Genomic DNA, 18,917 nt, shown 5'->3' on the forward strand with positions numbered 1-18,917 from the left:
CAGTATTTTAAGCAGATCAATTTAACACTCAGGCTCTAACATACAAATGAGAAATATTAACTGCTATTAAGTATCACACCTAGTTTTTTAAATCAGTCAAGCAAATCCTTGCAGTTTCATTTAATTTAATTTAACTTTAAATTTTACTTTGGTCTTTAAAACCCTTCCTTATGAATTTTCAATAAAAAGGGGAGGAATTCTTTACTGGCTATACTTTTTCCAATCAAATGGAAATAATACTTTCCATAAAAATTAATGTCAATAGTGTGGTTCAACCCCACAGGAATAGAGTATCAGTAGACTCAGGTTTGTACACTGAGTCATTAAAAGTTCAAAAATTAGAACAAGTTTCTTTGTTAGAAGATAAACCACAACAACTATGGGAATTACTACAATTAAGGAGAATTAAAATGATAAAGGTTGAAAAAGTATATTAGTGCTTTCTATTTCAACGCATGTTGTCAATATCTTTTATGTGTTTTATGACTATGTTGTAAGTACTCACACTTGCTAGTTCGAACACAGAAGCATGAGGCGCAGCACATGTTTATACGTACCTTTACCAGCAGCCAGAGTATTATCACATGTGCAGCTTAAAGCAGATTAAAAATAGAAAATAGCTAAGTGCAATATAGCTAAACAAGCTGTAGAAAGATGAGCGCTTGCAGAGAAAGCTTGAATGATTTATAAAATTATTCCACCCCCACAGATGTATTTTACTGCCTCTGCTAAGAGCATGCAAGCATTTCAGAGCTCTCATTCTTGTACCCTGAGGCAAACAATCATAACAGGTTAGCTAGCTCTCTTTGTGCCCAGTCCTCCTCACCACCTTTGTTCCAAACCTATCAAAACTGGGGTAGAATACGTGAACACATACTTACAACTCAACCACAGTGCCAAGTCTGCAATTACGCTAACCCACTGGCTTGTTTACTGTGCCAGATTGTGAACCGTTGCTGCTGATGGGCAGGAACACGCTTGCTTCTGCAGCACGCTACAAACGGTTAGTGCCCTACAGAGGGACAAAGACGACTCCTCTTGCTGCTAACAGCCGTGACAGACACTGAGATTTTATCCATTTAAGAGAAAAGATAGGCAGTATCTTACAACAGCTAGTAACATAAGTGGAGAACTACAGAGGAGGTCATGAGAACACAGAAGATGGAAGTTGTGTCAGGAAGTAATCAAGGACACAAGAAGAAAGTGAGACTTCAGGAACACCACCATGCAAAACAAAATAAACCACTTCTGTGTCTTATTTTAATTTTGCATCCTTCATGTTAGGTAAGTTTGTCCCCCTCTCCAGCTTCTTGAACCTTTTTTGATGTAATATAACTGTGTATCCTTCTTATTTCTGAACTATTCAACCCATACAAATAGCAATCTTTTACAGCATCTGTCAAGGGAGTATGTAAATCCTAAGAACTTCATTTTCTGAATCAGTTATATCATTCCTCATCTCTGTGTCGCATTCCAGAGATTCTAAAATGGGTTAGATATCAAAAAACCAAAATGCATCCTTTTTAAAGCCAGATTAGGTAATGCAGCTTCCATTAATGCCTAAGCTTTTTTTGTTACTGACAGTACAAAGGGTTTCATATTTTAATGGAATTCAGGATGCAACTCCGAATGCCACCAGTAATGGAGAAGTTACAGCTGTGCCCATGACAGGACAGGATTGTTACAAATATGTATGACATACACAAGTAGAAAAGACTCTTCTAAAATCAGAAAATTTATTTTAAGAGCACACAGAACAGGATTTTAAAGATGCTAAGTTCAAAACCATACATTTTGCAAAGATATTTGAAGCATTAGATTCAGTTAACAATTTAAGTACAACCAGGGCTGCCAGGCTGAAAAAATACAATTTAAAATGCCAAAGCTAGAAAACTTGCAGCAACCTCCAATACTCAAGAGACATTTAATTCAATTCCACACTTCACCGTTCAGTTTGAGTAGATCAGCTTTTCATCTTGAAACAAGTATTCAGCCATATCTATAAAGGTGTCTTCAGGCATTTAAAACTCCAGTTTTGAAGTCAGACTATTTCTGAAGGATAGTTACAATCCCTTCTTACATGATGCTATATGTATACATATACTCTAATTTGCCTCAGCAACAGTTTGGAATGATACAGATTAAATTAAGAGCAATAAAGAGAAATACAGATGGGTAATTAAGAATAAACATTAGAGTTCAGTATGCAAAGCATCTGAAATCAACCATATTACGAATGACTTCTGCCATGATCTGGCATCTTGAGTGGCTGTCTAGTACAGAATGGCTGTATGAAAATCAATTTCAAATTAGTGTAAACACTTACTTTGTTTTCACCACTACAGCCACTGTTGTCATCATTATCAACATCATCATCATCTTCTCCCTCCTCCTCTTCCTCTTCCTCATCTTCATCGTCATCATCTTCTTGGAGTGGAATGGTACCATCATAGCCGTAACGGCTAAGTAGCTCCTGGATTGGCATATCACTTTCCTGATAAACATCCAAACAAAGTTTGAGATTTTAAAAAAATATTTCACATCCCACATCTGCTCTACAGCTTAAAGGTGTGCACTTTAAACGTAACACACCAAAACCAGATAGATGATGACCACGTATACTAAGAATAGCCACTCCAAAATGAATGGACAGTCAAAATTCAAAGTTTTGGCTCCTAAGAAAAATGTGGTGTTTGTTTTTTTTTTTAATTCAGGGAAACTTTTTATTCCCCAATCCTTTATAAATTTACAGCAGATCTCACGTACCAACAATCTCTCAAAGGAGCCATAAAGCTCATTAAAAGGGCACCAAAGGGCCGTATGCCCCATCCCTCCCTCGGTACTAGTCTACTACTATTTTACCAAAACACAAGCACTGCAATGTGGCAGGTTATGTCCGGCTACATCATACCCCTTCAGTACACAGATTAAACACACTCCTTATTGGAATATAAATTGGTATTCCCCTTACCGCCCAAAAACTACCTGAAGAAATTGTAGTATTTTGTACATAATTGTGGAAAAAATACATACAATGTGTGTCAGCAGCCACTGCTTCACACCGACAGCTAAGATATTGACAGTTGTTGCAGGCAGAAACTTGCCCCAGTGCAAGGCAGTGGAATTCAGCAGAATAAGGACCAGAACTTGCAGTACCTGGCTTAAACATGGAATTAAATCTTTGTTTGCGGAATTGCACTACAGGGAGAGTTCCACAGTTCTACAACCCTGGCTTTGAATACAAAATTACACCAAAAATGTACCTCTCTGTCTCTCTATACCTCCCCACTTTCTAGGCAAAACAAAAAATGAGGGGTTGGATGGGGGCGAGGGATCATCTTATATTCAGGATCACCCAATATCCAGGTAAAGATAGTAGTAAGTTTTACAGATTCATACACATTTTAAGCTAGTTGTCTACAAAACCATCCACAGTTGGAAGCAAAACTGCTAAAATATGTGCACAGTTAAAAATCTTTATATTTAGAATGCTGGTCCACTCTAAAGAGACAATTCAAATGATACAGTTGGTTCTCAAATTTAGTGGCTCCCAAACTGTTATCAATTGCATTCACTTTATTAATAAAAATTATTAATTGCCAGGTCTGCAAATTACTTTATTACTTTTAATACTCAGTATTCAGCCTTCAGGGGCAGTATATGGCATCCCTAAAGAGATTTTTCAGAGCAGAAACTTTCAGAGAGCATTTTAAAATTATCTCTCTCACAAGATCAAATCCTTTGTTTATTATTTAGAGGTGTCTGCTTGCTCCAAATATTTCTTCTTAGTATGTAATGTGCATCTCAGCTGATAATCAGATTTTTTTAGTTACCAGCTGACGTTAAACTTCCTCCAATGAACTCCTATCCTAAGGGCCTTAACTGATCAACACATCTCTAGTTTCTGGAAACATACTAACAATACCAATTACAAAAGGCAGATCTAGTTAATTCTGCTGTGTAAAAATAAGAGTAATGCAAGGGTTACCAGTGCTTATTGTCTGTGTATTTTATTTATTTTACTTCAAAGAACTAAGCCATTCTACCGGTTATTGGTCTAGTCTTTGTTTAAACTATCCACACAGTAGATGCAGACCACGTGGACCTAAATGTCCTCACCTTCCCTCTTGACTCCTTGGTCCCTATCTTATCATTTTATGGAAAGAACTCTTAGAAGTGGGGAATTCATACTTTACTGACACAGACAACACAACAGGACTGTGATCTTAATTAAAACCTGACAGTACAGCTATCAGAAAAATCCTATTCATAATTATCCAAACAAATGTTCTCCAGTGCATTTTGGAAAGTAATATACTTTCACTAAGCACTCCTCACCACTACCCCATCTGTAGATACAGAATGAGAATTAAAAAGAACTTTTACTGCAATTCGTAGGTACGTGTGAACTATGTAACAAGCATATGACCTACTATGTTACCTAGGAAAGTGGTGTTGGATTTACAACATTTTTCTTAGGTAGAGCCTCTTAATTTCAGATAGTCCATTACAATCCAAAAAGCTCCAAGGGCCAGCAACTCTCCAAAATAAAATACAAATCGTGATTTCTGTATTGCTTCAGGATATTGCAAAAATAGAAAAGGCTAAAAAAGCAACAAGGATTATCAAAGACACAGAAATTTCTTATGTGGAAGATGCTTAATAACAAGAAATGGATTATAACTCATGCGTCTGGAGTAGAGGTAAGTGAGGGCAAGTGATATAACAGAGAACTGTATCAAAAGCAGCACAGAGAAGGTAAATATAAATGACTGTACACTATTCTAATTGAAGAGCTGAGGGGCAACCACTGAAATTAACACAGAGTAGGTCTGAAAAACCAAACATGTTTCTCACAATAAATGAACTGCACAACACTGCCACATGTCTCATGGACACTAACTTTACAGAGGTTAAAAATCAAATGGACAAATCCATGGGAGGAAGAAAAATAAGACTGACACGCATTACAGACAAAGAAAGAGACAACATCTTTTTCTTACATGCCTGAACTACACCCTCCTAGAAGAGTATTTGGGAGAAACACTGCTTGCTTCCATGTATGGTTCTCTCATTTAAAGACAAGAGGATGCTGGTGCATAACCCTAAGAAACCCAAGAGCCCTCCCTGAAAAGGGAGACCCCAAAAGGAGAAACCAAGTGATTATGGAAAAAGGGAGGGAGTCAAAGGCTTAAAAATCTGTAAATAATGCAGGGGGCCACCACACACAGCACCCTGGCAATGCTCACCACTTCCCAGAGGCACCCTGGAAGCCAGCACACACCACCCAGTAGTGCTCTGCCCACAGATGGGGCAGCACAAAGGTAAAGAATTTGGCCTCATGCTCATCAAATCCTCCATGTCACCCTCCCTCCAGCTGATGCTTTGTACAGTCAGCTTAGCTAAGAGTAGGAGGAAGTTGAGTTTCTGCAAGTTGCTGGGGCCTGATTATTTATTATTTACAAGGCAGAGTGTGAATGCAGTTTCCTACCACCAAAATTACGCTGCCAAGTTTCCTGCGTTTTGGAAAACTGCAGCGTCAGCGTATGCTCAGGACGCCGAGAGAAGTGCCTCATCCTAGGCACACCTTCCTGAGCACTGTCTCTCAGGCTGCTGAAGAAGGAATACTGGTTAGCCAGGACTTTGGTCAGATCTGTTATAGATGCTCCTACATATGGAAATAGTATTTTCGGTAATAGTATTACTGAATACATGTCTGGATATGATCAAGGATAGTCTGCTGCTCCACCTCGCAGACAGCTTTCCTGCCCAAGAAAAATTCTTGCCTTTCAAGAAATATCACTAAGAACCACCAAATCCAATACTTCTGATTCCCTTCACATACCGTTCTGCTCTCAGGAAACTATTTTTTCCTTACTAGAGCAGCATAGGGGGTGACTTCAGGTCTCTAGACACAGATATGCTACTGCCATTTAGACAAAAATGTATACACATACTTGCACAGACAAATGCAGGATGCTGCTCAACCTCAAGTACTAATGTGTTACAGATTCACCAGAGTTTCAACCAATGAGTAGAAAAGATCCTCACCCTCAGAGGAAGGTGCAATTTTTATGACAGGAGTTAAATCATTAAGGTTCAAAAATGCTTTTGCAAAACCTGACTGCCACCTCGTCTCTGAAGGACCTGAACTAGTAAATCAGGCACATTGACAGCCTGGGGGAAATCTGAAATAATATGTGTAAATGTCAGGGGAAAGAAAAAGACGGGATAGCACTTGCCTTGACAATAGTTTTGAGATTTACATTGCCTATCATCCATGACTAAAAAAAAGAGATGGAAGTAAGCCTTGATGTGGGGCCTGCTATCCCACAACCAGAGGTAACCACAGGTCTGTAGCAAGATCCTGCTGGCATGGAAGCATCTGAAACTCAGTAAAAACCCTACCTGCAATACACACACAACAATACACATGACCACAAGATTCTCTGCCAGTCTATATAAGCATCACAAAAGAGCTGACACATGGAGAAATTATAAACTTGCAGCCTGACAACCAAGATATGAGGGAATAAACTGATGGCTGAAATACAGTAATAAAGGAAGCATTGTAATGTGGTGATAGAGTTACACAACCAGATGTTGACTCTTCACAAAATATGAGGGGAAAAAAACGTATTTTCAGCTTAAAAACCACATGACATACATGCGGAGCTCCATTTCTCACTTCATCTAGACGAAGCATATTTAGATTCACAAACTATTTATTTATCTTTATGCTTACCATTTAATATCAAACCTGAAATTACGAGAAATAAATTATCATTTACATCCAAAATGTAGATTAAACGTACTAAATTAAAGTCATATTGGCATAATCACTTATACTAAATAGGACTTGTATACCGAATATGCATCTGAGAATCATTAATGATCTGTTCTGGAAGCCTTTTCAGCCAATGAGGTCATAGACAGCATCTAAATTACTTTGCATTTATAATGAACCTAGTTTGTAATTTAAGAATATCATTCCTGCCTGAGAAGTAATTTAAGACAATACATAAGTGACAGTATAACCTCAAAATGCCAAATAAATCTTATATGCAATTATTTCAGAAGATACACATTTTAAGATTTATTTATCACTATTAACAATTGAGAATTCTGACCCCAGCTCTGCTGACAACTCTTTGCTTTGAGCAAATCATTCGTCTGCATCTCCATTTCCTCTATCTTAAAACTGACGATACTCCTATATGCTCCACTAAAGTATTATACAATTGTTTGCATAAAAATGCAAGAGAAACTAAACGAGCACAGCATTATACATTATTAAGTATTTATGTACCAGTTTCCTTTTCCCAACTTTTGAGAACTGTAAATTTAGCTCAGCCCATTTCCCGCATCTATATTATTTGCCTATTAGTGTTTTAGCGGTGGGGTTTTTTTAAATTCCAAAAATAAGGGAAAAAAACTGCAAATGTTTTGTGTGAGACTGTGGACTGTGGTTATGTTTTATGACTACTTAAGGCTACCTACCCTGTTAAGATCCTCTATTTCAGAACTGAAGTTTGTTTCTCCTTCCATCATTTCCTCCTCTTCTAATGTCCGTTCATCATCAAAGTCATGCACCAGCATATCAGCTGATGGATCAAATTCATGGTCATCAGATGTTGCTGAACCTCCTGATAGAAAACATTTTAAAGAATGTTTTTAGTTAATCATGGCCTCACAGAGTTTAGTTTTTTATTTTGGTGACATTTTAATACTCAAATTATACTCAGAAATTAAAATATCTTCAAAATCCCTCAATCATTTATCTTAGGGAAAGCTAATCTCATTATTCAGAGGATGGTGAAAGCTGTCCTTTGGGTAATAAGAGATCATGGAAAAAAGAACCAGAAGATACTGTTTAAAGCAGCCAGTTCTCAAAGTACTACATATGTGGACATCGGGCTCCTAGTTAAATGTTTGTAAAATGTTCAGTTTTTAAAGACTTAATTCTTAAATAATCATAAACCTGCCTGAATCAAGAGTTCTATTGGGAGCAGAAATAGTCATAAAATATAAACTCAGGGCGGTTGTTTCCTTTATACTTTGGAAGCTTTCTTGTTTACAACTACAAAGACAGTCTAATGACTTTTCCAAAATTTAAACTTAAAGTAAGCTTCACAGTTATGCAGATCTTATTTATGATGCAGAATCCTTAGTTATTTTTCCCCATGCCTTTTTTTTTTCCACAGTTCTTTGTAGAGAAGTCTGGTTATATTTTGTGACAATGAAAAATAAATGAATGGATGAATGGTTTGGCAGATGCAGCATTTTTATGTAATTCAGCAATACCTGATTTCTAATTCTAATCCCGCTAACATTTTTCCACTCGTGTCCGTGGAGACTTTAAATTCATTTTCCAAAGCTTAAAGAGTATACCCATGTTGAGGGTGCAAGAGGGAGGGGTTGACTATAAGGGTTAACTATACTTTGTAGTTTCAAGTGTTAAAGCAATTGATTGTTTCTCTGAAAAAAATAAGAGCTCAAGAGACAATGGCAGTCCAGCTGAAGTAACTACTGGAAAACTTTTTCAATAGTAGGATGCCAAAAGCCTTGGAAATAAATAACACTAAGTACAGTGGTACCGAAGTGAACAAAAAAACCCCCAGAAATTCATAATCTACACTTAAGCTGACTACTAGATAGCCAGTAGCTCTGCGATACTGGAATATCAGAAAATAACCAGCTTTAAAAACAGAAGTCATGCAACCCCTCATTTTTAGTAATCCAGTGAGGTAAAAAAATGCTGCTTTTCTTGCTGCTTTTGTTCTTGATGCTATTATGCATAAAATCATACAACAACAGTATTAATTGAGAGCACGCAGTGCCTTAACTTTTGACTCTGTATTTAACTCTTATCACCAGCAGGTAGCCAAGCCTAGAGGGATGGTAACCATATCGCTGGGTGAAGTAGTCTCTTCCATGGCCCCAGCACTTGCTCACACTGTGCTCCTTAGGACTTCAGCATTCCCGAACACGTGTTCGTGCAGCTTTTGCAAAGACAAGAATCTTATTTCCCCAGTGTATTTTACCATTTAGAAACTTGTGCTGGTACAGACTGGAAGAAAGCAGTGACTACTTACACCAGTACTGCCACCAACCTATTCATCAAATTATATCCCTAGATTACTAACTGGAAGAGACCAGCAAAAATAATTTTTCAAGGGTGCCCTCTTCCCTCACAAGTTTAGGAAATATTAAAAATATTTACCTGGGCTTGAAGACTCAACAGAAGGCTAAAAAAGAAAACACAGGAAATTATTTTTTCTATGTTGAACCTGTACAAACTCAATTCAATAATTCATCTGATACAAAGCAAGTCACTGCAAATAATATATTTACAAATAAAGCACCACAAATGCACTGAGGCAATTTAAGATAAATAATAGTCATTTTCTCCTTTATGCATCAATATCACTGCGCTATTTCAGCAAGAATAATTGGAAGAACTGCCCATTTTGTGATGCAATAATTGAGTTGATGAAGGTATAAAATAAAGCAGAACAATTCATTCTGAAAATAGCATTACAATTCCACAATCAGCTTAGTATGGCATAAATTGGTACTATTGCCAGATGGGGCAAAGCTACTTTCTCTCCATCTCTATCTGCTCATCTCCAATTCTTTGCACCGATACAAAACTGAAAACTAACAGTAGGTGATAGGTTAGTTTTTAATAGATCCAGCTCTGATCTAACTCTGTGTACTAAATCCCCTTTTCCACAACTAAGGTATATGCCAGATTATATTGACAGTGGGAGCACAGTTTAAGAGAAATTATTCTTCCTACTTGAAACTGCAGGCTATGCAATACACAAATTCCCTGTTCTATTTAAAACTAAGGTACACACTTTCAAAAGGTAATCACAAATCACAATGAGAATTCCTCATAGAACAAGAGAAAAAAGCAATTTAATTTTTAATCGCTAACCCAGCTGCGAGAGAAAAAAAAACAAAAACAAAAAAACAAATATTACTTTGCAAGCCAGACTCTCTTCCTAAGTATGTTTATAACACAAATTAGTATGACAGACTACAAAACAACTATTTTTTGAAATACAGGAGGGGAAAAAAAAAAAAAGACACTTCCACAGCAATCTCTATGTAACAGAGACATCCTTTGGCCTACCGTATTTGGTAACCTTACATTTATAATCAGAACAAATGTCTTCTTTCATAAAATTCTGCTTTCCCTTGCTTATAACTTTGCCAATCTTTAACCTCCTGGGATAAAATTTGCATCAGACATGCAAACCTCATTTGTTTTGAAAATTCAAGCAAATGTTTCAACTATGTCCAGCAATAGACCTAATGAGTGGGTTTTTTTCAAAGTTAGGAAGGCTGATTTTTTTACTTCAGAGAGCTGTAGTGCCCCTTTCCCTACCACCTTCTGGAAAATGAGATATTGTTTGGTATCATGGATATTGTTATATTACAAAACATACAATGCTCTCTTCATGAAAAACTGCCTGCATTTGGCCAAGAAATAATTTGGAAAACTTCAATTTGCACATTCACGATAGATACTTGTGTGTATGTGTAATACTATATCTAGATTGTACTCTTACTAGAATTGCAAAATCTGTACACTCAGAATTATATGCAAAATTAAAATAAAATATTACGTTAGAAACTGGTAAATTTAAACTCAAGTAATAACTATTATTCCAAGATTTCCTAAAGCATTTTCCTTCTCCTTGACTTCATCTCATAAGGCCAAGCAGTCACTTGCACAACCCACTTCCACCCAAAACACCTGGCCTAGCTACATAGCAAAGCAAAACCTAAAATTTAAAAAATTCTGTGTAATGATAAAGTTCTTTTATATTAGCACCTCTTCAAAGTGAGAAGAAATACACCTTCTTAGGAATCAATGGCCAAAATTCACTTACATGCTGCCTACATTTTACGAGAGTCTACAATGTACAAATGAAATTCAAAAATATATTGGCCTGTGTCAAGCAGAAAGCACTATACAGAGGTAAAAACACATCTTGAATATTTGCCTGAAGGGTGGATAGAAGATACAATGGACAAGAAGTTTCTCTCTCCTAACACTGTATTAGCCTAAAGAAAATATATACATAATATATATATACAATCTATAGACACTACAGTCTATTCTTCCCATACTTACTAACATCCATATGTTTCTAGTTTACATGCAGTATCACTGCTGACTTGCAAGAAATAGGTTTTTAGGCAGTATTAGCTTTAAGAGGCAGTACTGCACCAAAAACCCAAGAGAAATCGCATCTGCACAATTAAGTAGACTGAAACTCATGTGAAGCGGGTAAGCACTAAGAACATTTTTGCAAAATATTGCACAGTGCCATAGGAAGTTTTGCTAATGACTACAGTTTAAAAATCTTTCTTTGCAAAGATTATCATAACACATTTCAGTGTACAGTATTACTAGCATATACTGAGCTAAAGTTGACTATCAAAATCAGCCAGCAATGACTGATCTCTATTTGGTATGTTTTGTTTGTCTGATAAACTTGCAAAACCAGCTAATTCATAATATGTAATACACAATTATTAGTGCAAATTAACAAAGTCTTCGCATATTCATTGCGGCAATCACGGGTAGGAAATCAAACAAATTCGAACTGTTTATTTGTCAGACAATACTGCAAATAAGGTAGACATTACTGCATGTCCAGTGCAAGGAAAAAATAAGGGAAAGACAAACATCACTAAGAAGTATCTTATAAAGTTTTAAAATAAAGACTAAGTCTTCCTTAATAATTCTCTCATAATAAATATGAAAGAAATGAGCATTGCAAATGCAGATTATAGCCACCACTAGCAGCAAGAGGAGCCTTTATCACCCAAAGAGGGCATAGCAGAAACACAACCGAGCTAAACTGCTCATATTAACTGCAACAGCCTAGCAAAAGCAAAACAGCAATGGTAAGCAATTCGCCAGGGCAGCGCGGAAAGGCTGCTGTTCGGTCTGTGGGTTGTGCAGAAGTCGGGGTGCAGATTTCCCGTCCTCCTTACACGGCAGCCTCTGCCAGGGTATGAAGTCCCTTGTAAACACATCCAGCCTCGACCAAGACCGGGAAGCAAGCTGTGGAGACCCCATCCTCACGCAAGGGTCCCAGGAATCCTGGGGTCCCCTTTTAACAGAAGTATTGACCTAGTACAGTAGTACCAGCATACTTTGCAGAAGGGTGGTATCAGTATACTTTGCATCCAAATAATGACTCATCATTACAACATAGACTGCTCTTACCAAAATCAAGTGACTTGAATACCGAGTTGCTCTGAGATGGAAAGAGGAAAGCAGAACCAGGGCTGGTAATGATATGAAGGGAAAAAGTATCCCCATGACTTATGATGAAAGATTATTCCAGAAATGACTCTGCCCTCACAGGAACAGAGCTGCATTTAATGTCCTAGAAAGCCCTGAAGATAATCTATTGAGGGATAAAACATGTTACTTAGTAAACAATAAATTCTGCGAATGCCATCTTAAAACTGTTCTTTCTGCCCAAACATTAACATGCATCGTTACTGGAAAGCTTTTACACAAGCTAACACTTCTGCTGACAAAAAACCCCCCTCTTTCCAAGATACAACCCGCACTTACCCACGGCCAGTTTCTCTCTAACCTAGTACTAACACTATTGTTAAGGCTAAATAACCACTCCCCGCCTCCCTGGTTATTTTTTGATGTAACAGAGGCATTTCAAGGGGGGGTGGTCTCAGCTGGGAAACAGTTTATGCATTTATAGATAAGTAGTGCTAGTCTCGGCTTTGCAGCAGTAATCCACTGGGGAATTCTGGCTGGCCCACGCATGGGGCAGGTGGAACCTCTCCTTGCCGATTCACCAGCTTTACCCCAGCCCCAACCTCAGAAAGAAAGCTCTGGAGAAAGGCCTCAAGTCAGAAGGAAAGGAAGAAAAAAGAGCATATAAACCAGGGATAACAGGAGCGTCAGGGAGCCGTGCCGCCAAAACTGAAGAAATCAGGGTGGTCAGTGAGAAGAGGCTCATGGTATAATTATGCTTGTGTCCAGAAAAATAACTGTGACTCAAAGTGCAAAAGTACTTGTAGAAAAGCAAAAATAGCTGAGACTATGCTTTCTTTACAGCACCACCAGATAGGGTATGGCTTCTGTGGGAAATGTGGCATTCACTTTACCGTGAATTAAGGATAGCATGAGTTCAAGCAAACAGAATCTAGCATGGTGTAACAGCAGCAGTTCTGTCCTCATGGGGAAAAAAACCCACAACCCCAAAAGCATAGCTTTGCTTTCAGCCACTGTTAAGGGTTTGCCAACAGCTAGAAAGACTTGTAGAGGCCCCTTGGTCCATGAGCCTTGTGTAAAGGGGAACAACCAACTCCCCACCTCAATTTGGAAGAGCAAGTTTCCTTTGTTGAAATCCTCAACAAGCAGAACAGGGTCCACTCTAACCTCTGCCCTGAAGCCACGCAGCATCCTTTGGTTTCATCTATACCTTGCATGGTTTTATGTAGGTGTGCATGTGTGTAGATTTTTATGATTTATACATAAATGTTGGAGCCTGTTGTTTCAGTCCCACTTGAAGTTTCTGTCACTGTTTACAAGCCTTCAGGATGAAAAAGACATAATTCCCCTCTTCAAGGATAAGCATCCAGAGAGCTACAGGTTAGACAGCCTCACCCTCACCTCCAGCAGGTGATGGAGCAAACCCTCCTGGAAACCATTTCCCAACTCACAAAGTAGGACCAGGAGGCGATGGGAGCACTCGGTGTGGATTTAGAAAATGGAAATCATGCCTGAGCAGCCCAAGAGCCTACCTCGATGAGAGGACTGGCATGGTGGATGAGGGGAACACAGGGGATGCTGCTTGTCTTCACTTCAGCAAGGCTCTCCACGCCATCTCGCTTAACACCCTCACAGACAATCTGATGAAGCACAGTCAGGACAAGCAGGGATGCAGATGGAAAACTTGCTGAATAGGCCAACTCAGAGGGTTGTGACAAGCAGCAAAGTCCAGCTGGATGTCAGTGACAGCAGGCAGAGCCCACAGGTTGAGGCTGGGGCTAATACTGTCCAACATCTTCATTAGGGACCTGGATGACGGGACAGAGCACACCCTCAGCCTGTTTGCAGCCAACACAACATTGGGAGGAGTGGTGGATACAGCAGATGAGTGTGCTGCCAGTCAGAGGGATCTCAACAGGCTGCAGAAACAGACCAGTAGAAACCTCATGAAGTTCCACACAGAAAGGCAGTGTCCTTTGTGTGTGGAGGAATCACCTCCTACTACAGGCACCAATACAGGCTGGGTTCCAGCTAGTTGGCAAGCAGCTTTGAATGACCTAGAGGTCCTGGTGGAGACTTGAGTTGAACACAAGCCAGCAATGCACCCTCGTGACAAAGAAGTCCAACAGCATCCTGTATTGCATTAAGAGCAGCAACCAAGCACTGGTGAAACCACATCTGGAATATAATATTCCTAAACAGCTGGGATTGCAAGGCATGCCTGGAGATCGCCTAAGTTCAACCCTGTGCTCAAAGCAGGGTCACCTATAACAGGCTGCTCAGGATCTCATCCAGTCAGGTTTTATATACCTACAGGGATGGAGACTCCCCAATCTCCCTGGACAGCCTGATCTAGTTTCTGATGACCCTCAAAATAAAAGAAGTTTCTTCTTAACGTTTAACTGGAATTTCCTGATTTTCAATGTGAGCCCATTGTCTCTTGTCCTGTCCCTGGGCACCACTGAGAGGAGTCTGGCTCCCTCATCTCTACTCCCCCAGCAGACATATATATGCAAGGATAAGACCCCTCTGAGCCCTCTCCTCTTCAGGCTGAACAGCCCCAGCTCTCCCAGCCCTCCCTCACATCTCAGGTGCTCCAGACCCTCAGGCACCTTTGCTGGACTCATTCCAGTCTGTCCCTGTCTCTCTTGTTTTGGGGGGAGCCCAGCCCTGGACCCAGCGCTCCAGATGTGCCTCCCCAGGGCTGAGCAGAGGGGCAGGATCACCTCCCTCAACCCGCTGGCAGTGGTCTGAATGCAGCCCAGGGTGCTGGGGGACTTATTTGTCACAGGAGTACATGGCTGGCTGACAACCAACTCTGTGCCCACCAGGACCCCCAGGTCCTTATCCGCAGAGCTGTACCGTGTCCAGTGCTGGGCTCTCCAATTTCAAGAGACATGGACAGAATGAAACAACTCCAGCAAGGGGCCACAAAGGTGACTGAGGGACTGGATCATCTGGCATAGAAGGGGCTGAGAGAGCCTGGGCTGTTCAGCCTGGAGAAGAGATAGGTCAGGAGGATCTGATCCATGTGCATAAATATCTGATGGAGGGGTGTACAGAAGACTAAGCTAGTCTCTTCTCAATGGCATGCAGTGACAAGGGTCAATGGGCACAAACTGGAATACATTTAAATGAGAGTGATGAAACATGGGAACACGTTGCCCCGAGAGGCTGCGGCATCTGCACTGGAGGTACACAAAACCAGACTGGCAACGGACCTGGGCAACCTGCTTTAGCTGACCCAGCTCTGAGCAATGGGTTGGTTTTGATTATCTCCAGATGTCCCTTCCAACTTCAACAATTCTGTAACTAAACGCTCCAATATATATTGCAATGGAGCCTACCACAATGAAGCATTTTCCTGTTAAAAGTGGACACAAAACCATAGTGGGACGTAAAAAGATCTCATAAAAGTCAAGCACACTTAAAGAAACAAAGTTCAGCTTTCAGTATTCTGAAATAGTATGCAGAAGGCATGACAGCTCAAGCAAGCAAATGGCCTTCCCTGTAGGCTGAAATACTGCTAAAGCAATCGCCTCCTTCACAGCTTCAAAAGCATTGCTAAAATACTGCAATAGCCTCTAGGGTTCAGAATGACCCCCATGACTTTTATACAACTCCAAAACACGTAGCCAGTACAATCCTAGTCTACAGAAGGAAGAAAAAACAACCCCCAAACCAGAAAATCTGCAAAAACCCATCACCTCCAGAAGCCTTAAGTCCATTTCAGGCTACCTCACAGAATGCATACATCCTTTGATAGGTTCTAGTCCATTCTTTGCCACAGACTTCATCAGGCAGCTTTTAGAACAGCCTCTGGGTCTCTATTCTTCTAAACTTTGCCTACCACATCTACTTAGTCTGTCCTAGTTTGTGGATTATCATCTCCGCATTTCATACGTTTCTAGTCTAAGTGATGCGCTGTCAATCATTTTCTTCCTTCTATTTCTAGCTAGATGCAGTGTCACATTACATCTCATCTATATTAATGGCCAGCTGCTGCCAAAAGTAGTAGTCTGACCTCTTCCCACCACTCCACGCGCTTCTGCCACTTGTGACAGGTCCAGCAATCGGGAAGCTGCAGCATGTGCTGGTTCAGCAAACCAATCTCAAAAGAAAACTAACGCTAGTTTTCTATCCTATCACTGAGCCAAAGTACTTCATCTCGGGCCTATGCAATCCCCAGACATGCTGCCAACAATCTAGAGCATGAGTTTGAAGCTAGACACACGGAGAAGGGTGTGTGGCAGGAGATCAGGAGTAACCCCTTCAGTGACAATCTGTAAGCATGACACATCAGGTGAAAGATCACCCTATGATTAAAGAGTTGTTTCAAGACAATTACTGCAATGGTTGATTATTCAGTCCTATTTCCTTGCCTCCAAGTGATTGCGATTGTGGACAGGGTAGAACAGATGGCTTTGAGGGCATTTGCTTATGAAAATTTCCTGGCAGTAGTCAACAATCATATGGCTACATTGGTATTATCAGATCTTAAGTCCTAAGCTATGGTATGTCAATATTACAGGAATTCTTGTGAAAAAGGATACCCCTGTACTTCAGTGGCTTTTCATTTTCTGCTGCAGCAATTCATAGAGAAGTACAAAGCACTTTTTTGGCTCAAGGGCATTCATGGGAACAAAGAGCTGCTATCTATAAAAACATAATGGTATCCAAGGCCTAGTAGAGAAAAACTATGGGATACTTACAATATAGGGGCTGACACGCTCAAATTGTTCTATGCATAGCACCATCAGAAAAGGTAACAGTGAACGTTTGTTGTGGGTTCAAAAGAATGAAAAATCGCTCATGAACTCCTAACTCACAGACAAGGAGGAAAAACTCAAGCAACCAAGGGAGTCTGGCTGTATGGACACACCGTTGAGCATGTTTGTTAATGGTCCAGATGAGCAACTTGAAGGAAATACCAGTTCTGAGGTATGAAGAATACAAACCGCATGGTAAAGAGAAAAAGAAAAGACACCAAGCAACAAAACATCAGGCTTGGGTGGCACTAAAATAATCTGTCACTGTTTTTATTCCATGTGTATTTTTAGGAGTCTTGGAAAAGACGTGCAGAGTAGGTGCTTTCAGAAGGTTAGTGACACTTGCAGCAACAACTGAGCCAAAAGACCACATCCAATACATTCTCCAGTGTATGGATACAGGAATAAATGGAACTGAAGTTGGCCTGAAGTCTCTTTCAGACACCTTTGGAAGTGATGAACCTAGCAGACACAGAAAAATACCTAGATCTACAGTGTTACTCTGACAACAAAAATTCACTGGACTTTGGGATGTCTGTTATTACTCTAATTTGTGATGGAAGTTAATGGGTAAAAGTAAAACTGAATTGGCATCCTAACAAGTTTATTTAATGCAAACAGCCTTCTGGAGACATCAGTTTTGCATGGCTTATTTTTGAACCCACTACTTCAGAAGCAGAGGTATGCTTCCAGGCAATGCCCATTCCTGCATGCTGGCAGGACATTTTTGTGTCTTATTCCAGTGCTTCATAGCTGCTTGGACTGGAATGGGATACTCCAAAATGTGGAAGCTGTGGAAGTAATGAACTGAGTTTTCTCCCTTTACATTTCTCCTACAGCCTGCAAAGAAACACCTGAACAGTTTCACTTCTACCCACAAACCTACTGTTGTATTTGCTAACATCTTTCATGCTGTTTAATATAATCAATTAATAATGAAACATCTTAAAATTAGCAGTATCTGCAGTCCCTACAAGACAACGATAAATATACATCCTGTTCAAATTTATTCAGTTACCTTTAATAGCTCTTTAAGTGTTACATAAAACAGTTAAAAACTAAAATTAAATTGTCTATATTGATAGCAATAAGCCTGACAAATTCATCAAGTAGATGCTCAGGTCTTTGGAACTCTGCTACAGGAAAATACCAAAGTTAACTTCTGGGTTGCAGTGGCTTGCTTTAGCAACATTTGGGGCACAGAAAACTTTAATATTAAACTGGCAACCAAACCTTAAAATGCAGCAGCGTTGCCTATTATGTAACACCACAAAAAATGAAGCATAAGCAGTGGGTAGAGGGTACATGTCATTACCTCACAGGTATACATGTGTGTGGCTTCAACATCACTAAGACTACATTCCACCAAGCAGACTAATTAAAAGTAAACTGCTGATCTGCAAGTAGTAATGTGCATTCTGTTCGTAACAAATCACATTTATTCCCAAAACGCAGATATACAGTTACATGAATAATATTCAAAGACTGCATGAAATACAAAGTTTTGAATACACATAGTTTAGACACCAACCCTGCAGTTCAAACAAGAACAGTAGCTCGTCAGCTAAAAAAAGTGTGTAAGACCCATGCCTGAACTGTTGGAAGTCTTAAGAAGTGACTGGGGCAGCCATTTAATAAACTCTCCAGTGAGCTAAGCTAAATGATAGCCTGGAGACAACGACTAGTTAAAATGGCAAAGAACATATTATACTCAAGAGGGCACGTGGCCCTTTTCATAAACAGGTATTTCAGTGGAAGGCTTACAGTTCCAGCCTGTCACACACTCCCTGGGTTGTATATCAAAATAACCTAAGTGTCAGAGAGTGGTTTGCCTCATTTTTAGCTTGGGAAGAAAACAGCAACATATTGAAGGGGGG

At 39.7% G+C, this 18,917-nt stretch overlaps 1 protein-coding gene across 2 annotated transcripts in view; it reads right to left on the reverse strand.

Moving 5' to 3' along the window:
* Positions 1–18,917, reverse strand: part of MIER1 (mesoderm induction early response 1, transcriptional regulator) — a 39,589-nt gene that overhangs the window by 13,054 nt on the left and 7,618 nt on the right. Inside the window, exons 1-3 of one of the 2 annotated variants that reach the window (XM_010561515.1) lie at positions 9,224–9,244; positions 7,501–7,646; positions 2,327–2,494 (exon numbers count right to left, since the gene is read on the reverse strand). In XM_010561515.1, the coding sequence (XP_010559817.1) occupies positions 2,327–2,494; positions 7,501–7,599 (267 nt within the window). In that variant the 5' untranslated portion in view covers positions 7,600–7,646; positions 9,224–9,244. Of the gene's footprint in view, positions 1–2,326; positions 2,495–7,500; positions 7,647–9,223; positions 9,249–18,917 lie in introns of those variants that run through there. The other variant, XM_010561516.1, reaches the window with a different exon arrangement.

The sequence above is a fragment of the Haliaeetus leucocephalus genome, unplaced genomic scaffold (assembly GCF_000737465.1).
Source record: "Haliaeetus leucocephalus isolate CR32 unplaced genomic scaffold, Haliaeetus_leucocephalus-4.0 Scaffold147, whole genome shotgun sequence".
In the NCBI taxonomy this organism is placed as follows: domain Eukaryota; kingdom Metazoa; phylum Chordata; class Aves; order Accipitriformes; family Accipitridae; genus Haliaeetus; species Haliaeetus leucocephalus.